The 14,282-nt window shown below is 39.9% G+C and overlaps 1 protein-coding gene across 1 annotated transcript in view; it reads right to left on the bottom strand.

The window, feature by feature from the left end:
* The window catches only part of B3GLCT (beta 3-glucosyltransferase), a gene marked incomplete at both ends in the record, with an annotated part of 44,992 nt that extends 32,612 nt beyond the window's left edge, over positions 1 to 12,380 (bottom strand). Inside the window, 3 exons of the mRNA XM_079540689.1 lie at positions 3,105 to 3,144; positions 5,779 to 5,840; positions 12,293 to 12,380. Of these exons, the coding sequence (XP_079396815.1) occupies positions 3,105 to 3,144; positions 5,779 to 5,840; positions 12,293 to 12,380 (190 nt within the window). The remainder of the gene's footprint in view (positions 1 to 3,104; positions 3,145 to 5,778; positions 5,841 to 12,292) is intronic.
* Between the last annotated feature and the right edge of the window lie 1,902 nt (positions 12,381 to 14,282).

The raw sequence follows: 14,282 nt of genomic DNA, 5'->3' as shown, positions 1-14,282 counted from the left end.
AGGGTTAAATCTACATGTAGAACATTAAGAATATCCCAGAGACAAAAAGCAACAACTAGACAGTATACAATTACTGCTGTAGTATCAGAACACTTACAGATATGCAAACAGCTGAATTACCTTCAGTTTCACTTACAGTGCATTCAACAGCTGTAATATCCCACAGCAGAATTCTTTCTAAGAGTAATCTAACACCCAATTTTGTATTAGTGCTTGAAACCCACAGAAATAGTTTCCCCTCTACAGACACTTTAAAATACTTTCTAAGAGGAAATATATACAGTATTAAAGTATCAGTGGAACGCATGTATAATTTAAAACTGTTTATCGTACACATAAATTGTTTCTCAGGTTGAGAAGTAGTCAACCAAGCAAAACAAAGAGCAGAGTCTTTTGGAACCTGTTGTCAGCAATGTGCACTTTAGAGTATGCACTGGCTCTGTGCAACACAGAATCATAGAATTCTCAGAGTTGGAAGGGTCCTCTGAGGGCCATCTAGTCCAACTCCCCTGCAGTGAACGGGACGCCCGTTCCAACACTCAAGTTAAATGCTGCCTTGAGTTCCCAAAGAAAATGAAGTCAGTACAGTATTTCCAATCAACTTGCTGCTTACCCAATGATCTTTCCCCTCCGCTGTCTTGACCCTATACTGTAATTAGCTCCACTGATTTTCAATACTAATGCCATCTACTTTATTGAAACAATGATACGTATTCAATAAATGTGCTCAATTATCTACTCTGTCCACACACAGCAACAAAATGTTATGTATGTTCTCAGAAATCATGATGTATATTAAACTCATGCAACTGCAAAATTTTCAGCAAGAAGTGTTACTCCCAGGATCCAACCATCACATTTCAGCATATGACAGATGAGTAATTGCTACACTTACTTAAAATAGTCTTACCTCCATAACAGACTTGCTTTTGTTATTGAGATACACTAAAAACTGAAAATAGTGTTGGTCAGCTATGTAGGCTATCACTTGGGGTCAGATGTACCCACTTTTTGCCAAGGTGTGGCAATGGTGATGCAACACTGGCAGTGGTCTTATGGTTGGGCTGTAACACATCTGTGCAAGAAGCTCACTGAGCACCAGCCAATCCTGAAAGCGGCATCACATGCTGACCATGAGAACACAAAGTTCAACCATATTACACACTTGTCTTCTCAGTGACTGAAACATCAGTATTTTGATACTTGTCTTCCGAGTCTAGGCTAAGGACATTTCCAAAGACCTTTAACATCTCTGAAAGGAAGACTATAGATAGTATCTTTGCTTCCTTGTCACAAAAGGTACAGCTTATTTATAAGAAAACAGAATGTTCTTGTGCAACAGTTTGAAAAAGATGAATGAAAAAATCACAGGAACTAAGAACCATCAAGAAAAAAAAACACTGTCCCAAGTCCTTTTATTTTACAGTATCCACAGAACTGCTTGACAACATACAAATTAGAAAAAAACCTTTCTTAGGAAGAGGTAGGGTCTCCATTTAAAAAAGATAGAGAACACAGGTAATGATGCATCAAGTCCATCAAGTCCAGCTTATTGTCTTCAACAGCAGTGATAAGAAACATGATGTGGGAAGAGTGCACAATCTTCACTTACACAGTGCTGCTCGTACCCTACCAGCATGCACAACTACTGCATTAGGAAATGCTGGAAGATAAATAACTGGCTGCTTCTCTTTCCATCTCTTTACAGATTTGTCCTTAATTGAAACTACCAATGTTGTCTGCTTCCACAACCTACTGTTGCAACACATACCTAAAATTTGTTACCTAACACATAAAATACCTTCGTCTGCTTTTAAGCAAAACAAAATGAAACAAACACAACAAAAAAAACCAACAAACCACAGATGATAGTAGATACATTACTAATGCTTTATTATAGTCCTTTTAAGTATAAGTTTCCTAAGAAATGGCATTACATAAAAAGCTGTGAAAACACAGATTATATTAAAAGTTATGGCAAAAGCAAAAAAAAAAAAAAAAAAAAAAAAAGCCTGTCAATGCATCCCTGGATGTTTTATGAAGTGAGACACAAGAAGTCTGTAAGGAGTGATAAAAACCACAGTGAGAACCAAACAGCAACGACCTGGCTGTGTGGCTGTGCTATGAGATTCAACAGAAAGAGACAAAAGAACATAGAGAAATAGGAAAGGGATTTTGTCAGACACCACATAAGGAAAGGCAATCTGAAAAATAGAATAAAAAACCTTCTGTTGAAAGGCCCTGACTTTTCAATGTAAAATGGGAGATCACTGGGATAAAGGATTTAATTATATTCCATGTAGTTATCTGCACTAGGGACACCGCTTGGAATCAAATCCAAAGAAGTCCAACACAAAACCAACCAAAAAAAAAACCCAAAACTTCTCAGTACCATTAAGAGTTCTATTATCAACTCCAGTACAAGCATGATAAATGTTCCTGGTGATCATCTTTGATGTCAGAATGAACTCCCAAATTCTCAGAAGCTGCTACAACAGAAACATGGTCAAACTGCCTCTTTTTAGAACAAGATCATCTAGGTGCTCAACCTTGCATGAGTGAGAAGTACCACTGCAGTTCAAATTTATTTCACTATTCAGAATGCTGTTAGTGTTCGACATCTTTCTTTAAAACTTGCTTCTGGTTGTAACAAGTAATTTGTAGTGGTTCCAGTTACTACAATTACCATGAGAACCTGGCAGATTTCATAGCACTCAGTTTCATATCACATTTTTAGCATGAAAATTGATTTTAAAAACCTGTGTACTACACAAAGTTATGCATTAATTTCATAATGCAAGTGCACATTTTGAGAAAATAAACTTAACTGCACTAAAATTTCAAATACAAATGCAGATCAAGAAGCATATGGTTGATGAGGCTGTGCGAGCAAGGAAGAACATATTTGGGAATCAGCAACTCACTAATAATGCTGTTGAGCATTTAGTCACTGTTCCCAGTTACTTTTCAAAGCATGGCCGTATTTTATTTATTTTATTTATACAAAAAAGACAGCCACGTTAAAAACAGACTGAAAAAACAAATGGGATGTGTGAATTTCAGTACTGGCTTAGAACAAGTTTGCACAAAACAATTTTACTTACCCTTGTTCCTTTTACTCACTGTTCCACGTTTTTCAGACTTCTAGAAGGGAAAAGCAGAAAAAAATAGTGAGAGAACTCTTATCCATGACTCAGTTTATATTGGAGCTTTTAACACTAACAATTTCAGCTTTTTTTTTTTTAATGTGTATATATATATACACATTAAATAATATGTGTATACACATAATTATATGTGTATATATATATCCTTTGTGACCAAAGCACAAAGTTTGGAATAAGAAACAGTACAATATATACATGCATGTATAAAAAAACACTTCTACTCATGTGTGATGCACTATCAAACATCCATCAAAGCATCACTCTTAAGAAAAACCCAAACAGCAATTTATGTCAAAACAGTAAATATGAAAAGGTTGGGATTTACTCAGGTCAGGCATTACATACTGGTCCTTTCGTCACACAGTTTTAATAGTGTTTAAGGACTGGCAACATTGGCATTGCCCTTGTATCAGAAACTGGGAAACAAAGACATAAAAAATATCTCTAGAGTATATTGAGCTGCTTCTCAGTAACACTGGGTGGAAACGTATTGTTTAAGAACTGATGACTGGGGGAGAAATATCAGACTAGAGAAATAGCTTTACACTTCCTACAGAAATTGTAGGAAGGAGAGTCTCCTTTTATTGCCTTCCTGTGCCTTCCTGCTAGCACCTCAGTGCTTCTGTTCGTCTGAATGTGAAACCAAAATTGTCTTTATTAATTGCATAAGGATGTTCTTAAGATTTATCTTAGTTCAAGTGTTTTGAGTCCTTCACATAGAGAAATATTGTACTTAGCACTCTCCAGGAGTAAGCCTTAATAAAGTTTTCCTATCCTTGTGACAATTACTGTTTAGAAGCTTGTTTTGTCTCTTTTTTTTTTTTAATGCCAATCCATTTAACCCTTTCAGTTCTGCTTGCATCAGGTGATTTTTCCTTTGTCCAGATTTCTGATTTTACACTGATAAATAATCAGAAAAACAACTACATACACATTGTAATCTATGAGCAGAGCAGTAACTAAGGTAACATACAAATCAAAGTAAATTTGTCAGATTACCTTCCAGAAAAGACACAGGAGAAAAAAAAAAACAAAAAAAAAATTGGTCCCTCAGCAACAGACAGCAACAGAATCCAGGCCAGAGCAAACTGAAAGTCTGGTCATCTCTGGAAGCCATGAGGTAAACTTACTATACATGGACTTGCACACATTCCACTCTGAAATAAAAAAGTAACAATCCAATCCCTTGCCGTTGGGTTCAGAAAGGCCTTTCATTCTAAGCACAGAAATCTATGTATTCAAATGAGTCAGCATTAAAATAATTAATTACACAAATTTATATGCCAGACATACATTAGACACCAAACACTACTGAAAGACCCTAAGCATCCTTAGCATTTTATTCAAGTGGTAATTACACCTTAATGTTGAATTGAGGCAACCAGTAGAAATCCAAGTCACTTTCACAATTCTCACCCTTCCAGATACGTTTTCCCTAGTATGCAGCTCCTCTCAAACTGGAATGAGAAGCATTGGCATTTCACAGAGAGAAACATGTAAGTAATGAAAACAGGATTACGTTATCCAGGCTCCCAGATATATGATAGCAGATCATGAATTTGCAATGGGGATCTTTTTAAGTCATGTAAACTACTGTAGATTCAGCAATCATCATTAAGAGCAAATTTAAAAACACATCAACTTTTATTGCATTTGATGCAAGATCAAATTTAGATCAAATCTAGATTTAAATGGCTTTTCTAGATTCTAACTTTTTATTAGTTCCACTATTTCTGATTTTTCCTCTTTAAATTTTGTTTATGTATACACACATCTGCTACAAATGTACACATGTGCATATGTGTATTTTATATATATAAAAACTTGTATGTAGAAGCTTGTTACAGGAATGCACACACACACAATTCCCCTTATGTTCTTCAACTGAACAGTAGGACTACTTCTGACTATTCATTCTTCTAATCTATTAATCTAAAATTTCATATGCAAACTTTACTTGAGATGCAATATGGGTAGCAAAAAGTCATTCAGCCAATTGGACAGCCATATTCCTTTCATTGCACAGTATATTTAACAAAAATGGAGAAGAAAGGAAAACCATCTCTGAAGTAATAACAGTTACGTGTTCAACATTATTCTAGTTAGATGTAACAGCACAATCTGCCCGTAGAAGCTACACAAAACAGCGAAGTTTGGTTGGATGCTTTTTTTTTTTACCTATAATTTTCTAATGGACTCCTCTGCTGATCTTGGAAAAACAAAATAACTTTTCTCAATTATTATTCTGTTCCACATCATCACAAATAAAAAACAAACAACCTAATTATCTTAACAAAAATGTCAACATAAATCAGAAAACGCAACGTAAGGAAGAATCAAAGGTGGTAAGTTTATTCCAGTAGTACCGAGAGTCCATGAGATAAGACGCTAGCAGTGCTGGAAGACTAGTGTAACATATACAATGTGTGTCCCACAAAAGGTATCTTAAGAAGTCCGACCCACCAGAAGGATGTCAAGTGGCAGTTCATATCACTGAAGTCACTGATCAAACTAATCCATGTCATGGATGTAAACTTTTTGCTCTGCACATTTATAGATGAATTTATAACGGCTGTAATATGTTTCTGCTTTGGCAATTAAAATTTATTACCTGCAGCACTGGTACTTCAGCTTTATCTTCTGCATCTTCAAGAACTGCACTTAAAGCAAAACCTGAAAGAAAAAGCAGACATTTTTTTTCAAATTATAGGAGTTGTTTTCATACATGACAAAGCTCTGAAGCAAAATTATTATTATTATTATTATTTTTTACATTAAACAATATTATTTTGATGATAACCTTAATGAATATTCTGTAAGAATCTGTGTTTTTAATACCTGGCAATCCTATTCCTATGCATCGCTAGGAAAAGAAGTCACTCTGATGTGAAGCAATTTATCTTGGTTAGGTAAATCCCATATAAAAAAAAGAAAAAAAACATCTGTTCAGTCATTCATTCACCTAACACCAGCATAATGTGCTGTCACACGGAGGAATCTGTATTCCTCTCTGTCTTTAGGCTGAAGTTCAGATTATCAAAATGGAATCACAGATACGATATCACTGAGGTAAAACTGTGTCAAATTTGAAGATGGTTGTTTTGCATCTTGAATGCTCTCTCTGAACAAGTTCAGCGGCTGATGTCTCAAGATCCAAACAAATATTTAAAAGAGACCCAAAAGAGCTAATTTACACAAACCTAGTATCATCTAAAACCTTTCATACTGACACCACCCTGTGCATATATTTTGGGATTAGACAAAAAATCATAACAAAAGGTTTCATAATTTTTTGGTTCCTTTCCTGCTGATGCAGTCTCAGCAATTTGTCTCAGTTTCCTCATTTGCAAAGCAGTAATTCTATTTTAAATAAGAAAACCTAAGATTCTTCATAAGGATTCTTTTTCTTAAACTTACTAAAGATACGCAAATTAACGCTAATTGCCATCACTTGAAAGGAACTAAAGGTCCTATTAATCATGATCAAGTACATAATTTTCTTAAAAACTGAGAAAAACACAGCACATTAAAACAAAGTGCTACACTGCAATTTTAAATTATTTACCATTTGAAACTGATTTCAAAGTGAATTACTAACAAATCTCAATTCCTTAGACTGGAAAACAGAAACATAGGAAAGGGAGAAGTTGTTCAAAGCCTGTGATGCTCCATCTCTGGTTACCTACAAGACTCTGCTCTTCCAACCGGGGACTGAATTTCATTAAATACCTTGGAGTTGTGTAATACAGTAGAATTGCATTAACCACAGCCAAATTTCAAGACAACATCTAGCCAGGAAGAAGAAAACAGTGTACAAATAGGGGCTGTGTGTGTCAAATATTCATGGAATATTTTGTACTTCTATTTCAAAAGGGCACAGTAAATATTTCAATCTTACTATTATACCCCTTGCTGACAGCATGTTCTGATCATCACCTTCCCTCACACAAAGCAGATCCACATGTTCTACTAGACACAATCCGAATTACAAGAACAAAACAAAACACCCTTATTTTGGGAAATGTACTGATTACACAATATTAGCATGAAGAATAATCACCCCATAAATTTGGCTTATTTGCAGAGCTGCATGTAAGCAGAATTTTCACAACATTCAGGTTTTATTACATAGCTGAGGCACGGCATACAGAGACCTGAAACAGCCATGATTGACAGGAGATGCTGCCTCTCACCATAATATTAAATAACCCATGTCACACAGCTTCTAGAGTTTATAAAATATTAATGTCCTCTATCCTTGAAACAGAACAAACAATATTCAGATAACCCTGAAAAAAAAGAGCTATTCCTATTATTTTTTGAGAGCCCATAATCATAAGAAAAGGTTCCTTTTCTTATTTTAATAACCAACTTCATCTTTGCATCACAGATCCGCTGAATACTTGAGGTTGGAGAGGACCTGCAATGATCACACAGTCCAACTGCACCAGTCGAAGCATGGTAAACTGGAATAGACTGTCCATTATCTACTAACATTATCTACTAACAGTATTTCCTAGGACACAGATAAATAATAAAAAACTTATTGTCCTTCATGTGTTTGGAAATGGTTCCTGGGATTATTTGCTCCATCCCTTTCACTAAAGCAACACAGATTCTTGACGTTCTTAAAGCCAAGCATGATATCTGCTCTCTTCTAGTCAAGAAGTGGCCATCTATCCAGAGCTGCCATGCAGTGAGAATGTCAAGCTCTGTCAGCATTAGCAGATGCCTCCCACCAGGCCCCATGATTTCTGTATGTTCCATTTGCTTATACGTTCCCCTAAACTGGTACTTCTCCTTAAGTCTCCCTTGCTCCAGACCCTCCCACAAGTTTTATCACAGCCCTGGCACTGCTAACAGAAGGTCTTAACAGTAAAGACCAAGGAGAAGAAGATTTTGAGTTCCTCATTCTCTTCCACACCCATTCTCACCATCTCACATCACCCATTCAGTAGCAAGCCCACTTTTTCCCTATTGTCACTTTTGCTATGGATACACTGTAGAAGCCCTTCTTGTCTTCCACATCCCTCACCTTCAGCTGGGCTTTTGTCTTCCTAAGCAAATCACTGCACACACAGCGTCCCTATATTCCCATGGTGACCTGACCTTATTTCTACCTCTTGCACAGTTCCTTTTTGAGTTTTACCAGGAACTTTCTCATCCATGTGGGCTTCTTGCCATCTCTGTCTGCCACCCTGTATGTGGGAATGGACCACTCTTGAGCTTGCAGCAGGTGAACCTTGGAAATCAACCAGCAGTTCTGGACCACTTCCCACATCCATCTTTCTGTACTGTTGAAGGGGCAACAGAACGAATAAGCCTGGCTAAAATGTTTTTTGTTGTAGCTGTCCTTACATACAAGGAAATGTCAACACTGACACATACCATCTATTAAGCTGAAATCTGACAGTGATGAAGGTTCAGTTTCTCCATGTGCCATTATTCTTACTCTCAGTGGTTACAGACACACAGCTTCCCACTCTTTTCCAATGTTAAATGTACATGTAAGAGTACGTGTAATTTTTTCCCAAGCTGATACATTTTGAAGATGAGACAAGAACTGTTCTGATTATTTTTAAACTACTGAGGAACCATTCACTGATCAGACTGCCACCACGAAGCCTCAGGATTCTTCAACAGCAGCTACACTTTTCATTCAGGCAGAGATAAGATTTTATTTAGCAATGAGTTTGCCACAGTCCCTCTACAACCTTATCAGCAAATCCATTATGCTCACACAATATAATTTAATATGAGCAAAGCAGTCTTCAGAACTACACAGGTATGCACTTGTGGGGTAACAAGTCTACCAAGATGAAGTGTTCTGGCTACGCAGTCTGATCTATCAGCCTGGAAAGAACTATCCTCTTCCAGAGATTTACTAGAAAAAGGGTGAAGTGTAAACAAGATTCTTAAGACCAGTTGGTGTAATGCTTACCAACACAGGTAGTCTGGAAACACAGTGCCTAGGAGTCAATGACCCTCTCTAAGACAAATCCATCCACCCACTTTTCAATCCCAACTACATGCATGCAGGCAGTACCACACTAACTTGTGTAACACACAAACTGCAAACAACTGTGGAAAGCATGTTTTCTCATTTTGCATACATTACACAAGCACAAGGAGTGACAACCTATGTCTGGGAGATTTGAGATGCCATGTTAAAAAAAAACAAAACAACACAACAAAATAGTAACTTTTCCAAATATCACTACTAGTTCAGAAAAACGGGTATTACTTTCAGCACAGACTTCCCTATGAAGGGCACCAATCTCTGCAGCTGCAGGTTTGTCTGCCAAAGTCAGAACGTCCTCCAATCCCTTTGAGTTTGTTGGTGCAAGACAAACCTCACGTGGGCCACTGACTTATCCAAGAGCATACAAAATCTATTAACAAGAAGAAACCGACTACCTGGTAAAAGTTCAGACTCTGTGGCCACCACCGCAATGAAAAAGGCTACGGTATAAACTGTACAACTGCTCACAAACAAAGCTATCTGAGGAGAACAAAACAAAACAGCAAGACACTGAGTATCGTAATGTTGTATTTCTCTCTTGGCAATTTAATGCACTGTGCACATTGATGTCTGTTAGCACACACAGCTATTCATACTGGCAAAAGAAGCCAGAAACTGAACATGTCAATTGCCAGTCCTCCCCTCCTAGTTGCTCATGAACTGAGGCAAAGTAAGAAAGCAAAGAAATTTTAGGCAGATTTTAAAGCTCTTTCTTTTCATCAATCTTATCTTTATTTCCTTTGGAAGTAGGGATAAATGGACAACATTTCTGAATCAATTTCCACAAGAACTAGAAGCTTAATCAGAGAATGAAATATAAGCAGCTTCAATTGCGAATTATTGTTCTCAAGTGTCCCATTATTTCAGCTGGAATTTTGGTGAGTTAGGAGACTTGTTTATGGCACTGTAATGGGGGGGGGAGGGAAAAAGAAGATGAAAGGAAAAAAAAAAATCCAACTGTTTATTGTTCAGCAGCTGAACTGCAGGAATATGTGCCAACAACTAGGAAAGTGCAAGTAAGTATTGTAGCACTAAAATGCAATACATTGTGTAACTATAATGTTACAAAATCATATTGTAAATGCAGAAGTAATCCCCTTTTTCAGCACAGTGCCCCTTTAAGCACAAGCAGTTTTCAGGTACCTACGATTATATATGGAAAGGATGTTAAAAACTGAGTTATTTCCTTTGATTCCATCAACAAAATCCATTTCAGCACAAAGACCACGTGCCTGGCATCTTCCTCTTTGATGGTTTGATTCAGGTCTGTCCGAACCCAGAGTCATTCCAACCATCCCACCAGGCTGTGGGTCGACTTAAATGAGCTACAGAGTTACGATTTTATGACTTCTATACAGCAAATGTTCCACTGGAACAGGTTGCCCAAGGAGGCTGTGGATGCCCCATCCCTGGAGGTATTCAAGGCCAGGCTGGATGTGGCTCTGGGCAGCCTGGTCTGGAGGTTGGTGACCCTGCACATAGCAGGGGGTTGAAACTAGATGATTATTATGGTCCTATTCAACCCAGGCCATTTATATGATTCTACAGAAATCACAGTAACAACCTGCCAAAAACCTGCCAAGTCAAATATGTTGTGCTCAATAAACAGAATCTCCCTGCACTTCAAATTATAATTTAATGAAAAGCCTATTTTTGTTTTGTTTGGGGGTTCATGGTTTCCCCATGCCTTAATTTTCAAAGAACATAAGTCTACCAATTGGCATGATTCCAGAGAAAATCTGCACTGCCACTGTTAGTCAAAGAGATAGGATCTTCCACAATTAGACAGCACAAGAGCCTTAGGAGGCAAAATAAATTAGCTACGTGCATTTACATGCAAGTTTTTGTAACACTTCTTCATTGATGCTGCCTTAACAACATCAAAGACCCTGATGGAGCCAGGTAAAGTGAAGACTAGAGAGAAAGCAAGGGGAGGGAGTAAAGGAGGTGATGCAACAAATATCCACATCTGAAGCCTTTCATAAAATAAAAGCAACTCAATTTGTTTTTTTACTGTATTTCTTTAAGCTCATGAAGAAGGCAGCTGAATTCATCACTGTGAACCACTGAAAAGCCAGTGAGCACTGCATACACCTGTATCATTATAAAAGGTGACCAAGAAAAGCTGTGAAAGAAAAGGCATCATCACTATTCCTTCCAATTGTCTGAATACTATACAAACAAAATCATCTGAATACATTTTCCCGTTCTGCAAGCTGCCACCTGCAAGCTGGATTTTCTACAACAGCTTAACTGCTAACAGACACGCTGCTTCTCTTCTGTGAAATGCAGTCCAAATTATTACTTTTCCTGGACAAAGTTGATAGTTTTGCAAATTTGCCAGCTGAAAAACATATGGTATTTATTAAAGGGAGAATTTGAAAATTAAGTATTTTTAAAGCAGAGGAAAGCCCTGACACTACAAAAAAGCTTCAGGTGGATGGATTCTATAGTAAGATCAACTAAAGCAAGAATCCAAGCTGTTAGACTTCTGCCTTCTAGCTGTAAGTATCCACAAAAAACACATCTATACATAAATACACAGGGAAAATTGAAGCTGCTGTCCTCTGACAGTCAGAAGTTATGTGTGCTATAGCACCGGAGCAAAACTACTTGCTCTAAGAGCGAGATGCAGCGTTAGGAAGAGCAATAAGGTATCAGGACTCCAAAACTCAGTCTGCGTGGGTAAAACGAAAAATGTTTTGCAGCCAAAAAGCCAAACATCACCCTTTACTTTGCTGGAAAACGGATGTGCCGGTACGAAGCTTTATTTTTCCTTCACGCTGACACTGAACCGCGCGGCGTTCCCCCACCGCCCGCTCTCGGCGCTATCTCCAACACGAGGACGAGCGGCCCCGCGGCGCTTCCGAAGCCAACCCGTAGCACGGGCAGACGGGTGCCGCTCCCACGCCCGGCCCACAACAAACTTCAGGGGAAGGGGCACCTCCTCCACACGGGGCGGGACGACGGGGCAAGGAAGCCGCCGCGACTCCGCCATGCCCCCGGCGTCCGGCTCCGTCCCGCGCCCCTTTCCCGCTTCCGCGCCCCGGCTTCCCTCCCTTCGCCCCGCCGTGCCGTCCCGCCTAGGGCCCCGCACACTCACCCCGGGTGCGGAGCGGCGGGAGGAGGAAGAAGACGTGGGCGCAAGCGGCCAAAAGCAGCCAGCGGCTGCGGCCGGGATCCCGAGACATCTTGGCGAGGGCCGCCGAGCCGCTCGGGGCGGAGGGAGGAGGAGCGGGGCGCGGAGCGCCCGCTGTCCGCCTCTGCCGCAGGAGCGCGGGCGAGCGGCCTCCGGCGGGTGGCGGTACCGCCGCCAGCTCCCTTCTCCCCTCCCACCCCCACCAGGGCCCGGCAGGACCGGGCGCCAGCGCCGGGAGGAGGCGGAGGGGAGGCGGAGTGCGGCCGCGGCGCCCTCTGGCGGGCTACAGTGGATCCGCCTCGCTAACGAATCGCTAACAAATCCCAGTTCAGGGTTACGGGCTGAATACCCGACACAGAAACCTAAACCCCTCCTAGTAAGTATAGCTTCCCATAGCCATCGTCAAACGTCAAGCATCTGTTACCAAAAGCAATTCATGGTGTCTTTAATTCTTAGTGCTACATTAAGAAACTGGAAAATTTCCATAGAAAATCCTCCAAAAAGGCTTGTTTGTTAAACAAAATGTTTATGTTTTTTTAATTATTATTAGCTTCATCTCTCATTAACAAATCTAAATATCAATCAAACGATATTCAGCACTCATATAGGATCATGGTCCAAATTAGCAAGTTGCCCAATACATCTCTAAAACAAACTTCATGCCATTACCAAACAGGAGCAGAGTGCTGGAACAGGCTGCCTGCAGGTGGTGGAGTCTCCTTCTCCAGAGATATTGAAAACCCACCTGGATTCCTGTGCAACCTGCAGCAGTGAACCTGCTGGGCTGGGCTGGGTGATCTCCAGAGGTCCCTTCCGACGCCTACAACTGTGAATCTGTAAACCTTCAGGCAGCCATTTCATAATTACCCATGTAACAAGATGGCTCTTGCACTGTCCTCACCAGGAACAGACCTCCAGTCATATATCGAATATGCAAGGCCTTGGGGCTGCTGCCAGTCAGTATTACTCCACTTTCTCGACCTGCCTGCACCACTGTTTCATTTTGTTTCACTGAGACAGCCTTTCCTAATAGAACAAGTGCCCAAGACCAATTTTACAATTGCCTTTGTTCAGCTGCAGATCAATGAAGAAAGATAAAAAATATCGAAACTTGTTCACAAACAAAAAATGACCCCCTGCGGATTGTGGAGTGAGGATAAAGAAGCCACCAACACAAACATATTCCTGTGAAGAACTCCACAGGCTGACAGCTTGCTGGACAAGCCTCCCATCAGAAAGGAACTGCCAGCCTTCAGACCCAGAGGAGCAACAGAAAGGTGAACTTAACAGTAGGAAAAGGAGTAGAGAACAAGCAGTGTTCTTTCTCCTTCTGTAACAATCAGATTTGTAATAATAATGATAAGATTATTTGCATTTCATTTATACTAAACAAGAAATGATTGGCTTCACTTACATGTAAGGCATGGTTTCTCTTTGCCTTCAAACACAATTTTGAGTGTGACACCCAGTGCCTCTAGGGAGAAGTCTGAGGGGAAACCTCATGGCAGCACACAGCTCCTCAGAGGGAGCAGAGGGACAGCGCTGATCTCCGCTCTGGTGACAGCGACAGGAACAAGGATACATGGAGCAGCGTCAGGAGGGGCAGCTGGGGGTCAGGGAAAAGTTTTTCACCAGAGGGTGGTGGGCACGGAACGGGCTGCCCAGGGCAGTGGGCACAGCCCCGAGCTGCCAGAGCTCAGGGAGCGCTTGAACAACATAGAAATTGGATTTGGGGTGGTTCTTTTTGGAGCCAGGAGCCAGACTCAATGATCTTCTTGGGTCCGTGCTAACTTGGGACATTCTATGATTCTAAGAAATATTTCTCATACTGGGTACTTACAGTCATGAATTCCAGTCAGGTGTGTGTATACACATTTTCCTATTAAATACAGAAGATTTCCATCACTCACACTCCCCTCCTACCAACCCAATTATTCAGTAAATGTTGATCTCA

This window comes from Tetrao urogallus, assembly GCF_951394365.1.
Source record: "Tetrao urogallus genome assembly, chromosome: 1".
NCBI classification, from domain to species: Eukaryota; Metazoa; Chordata; class Aves; order Galliformes; family Phasianidae; genus Tetrao; species Tetrao urogallus.
Note: the sequence above shows the minus strand (reverse complement) of the source record. Positions and strands in the feature narration are given on the sequence as shown.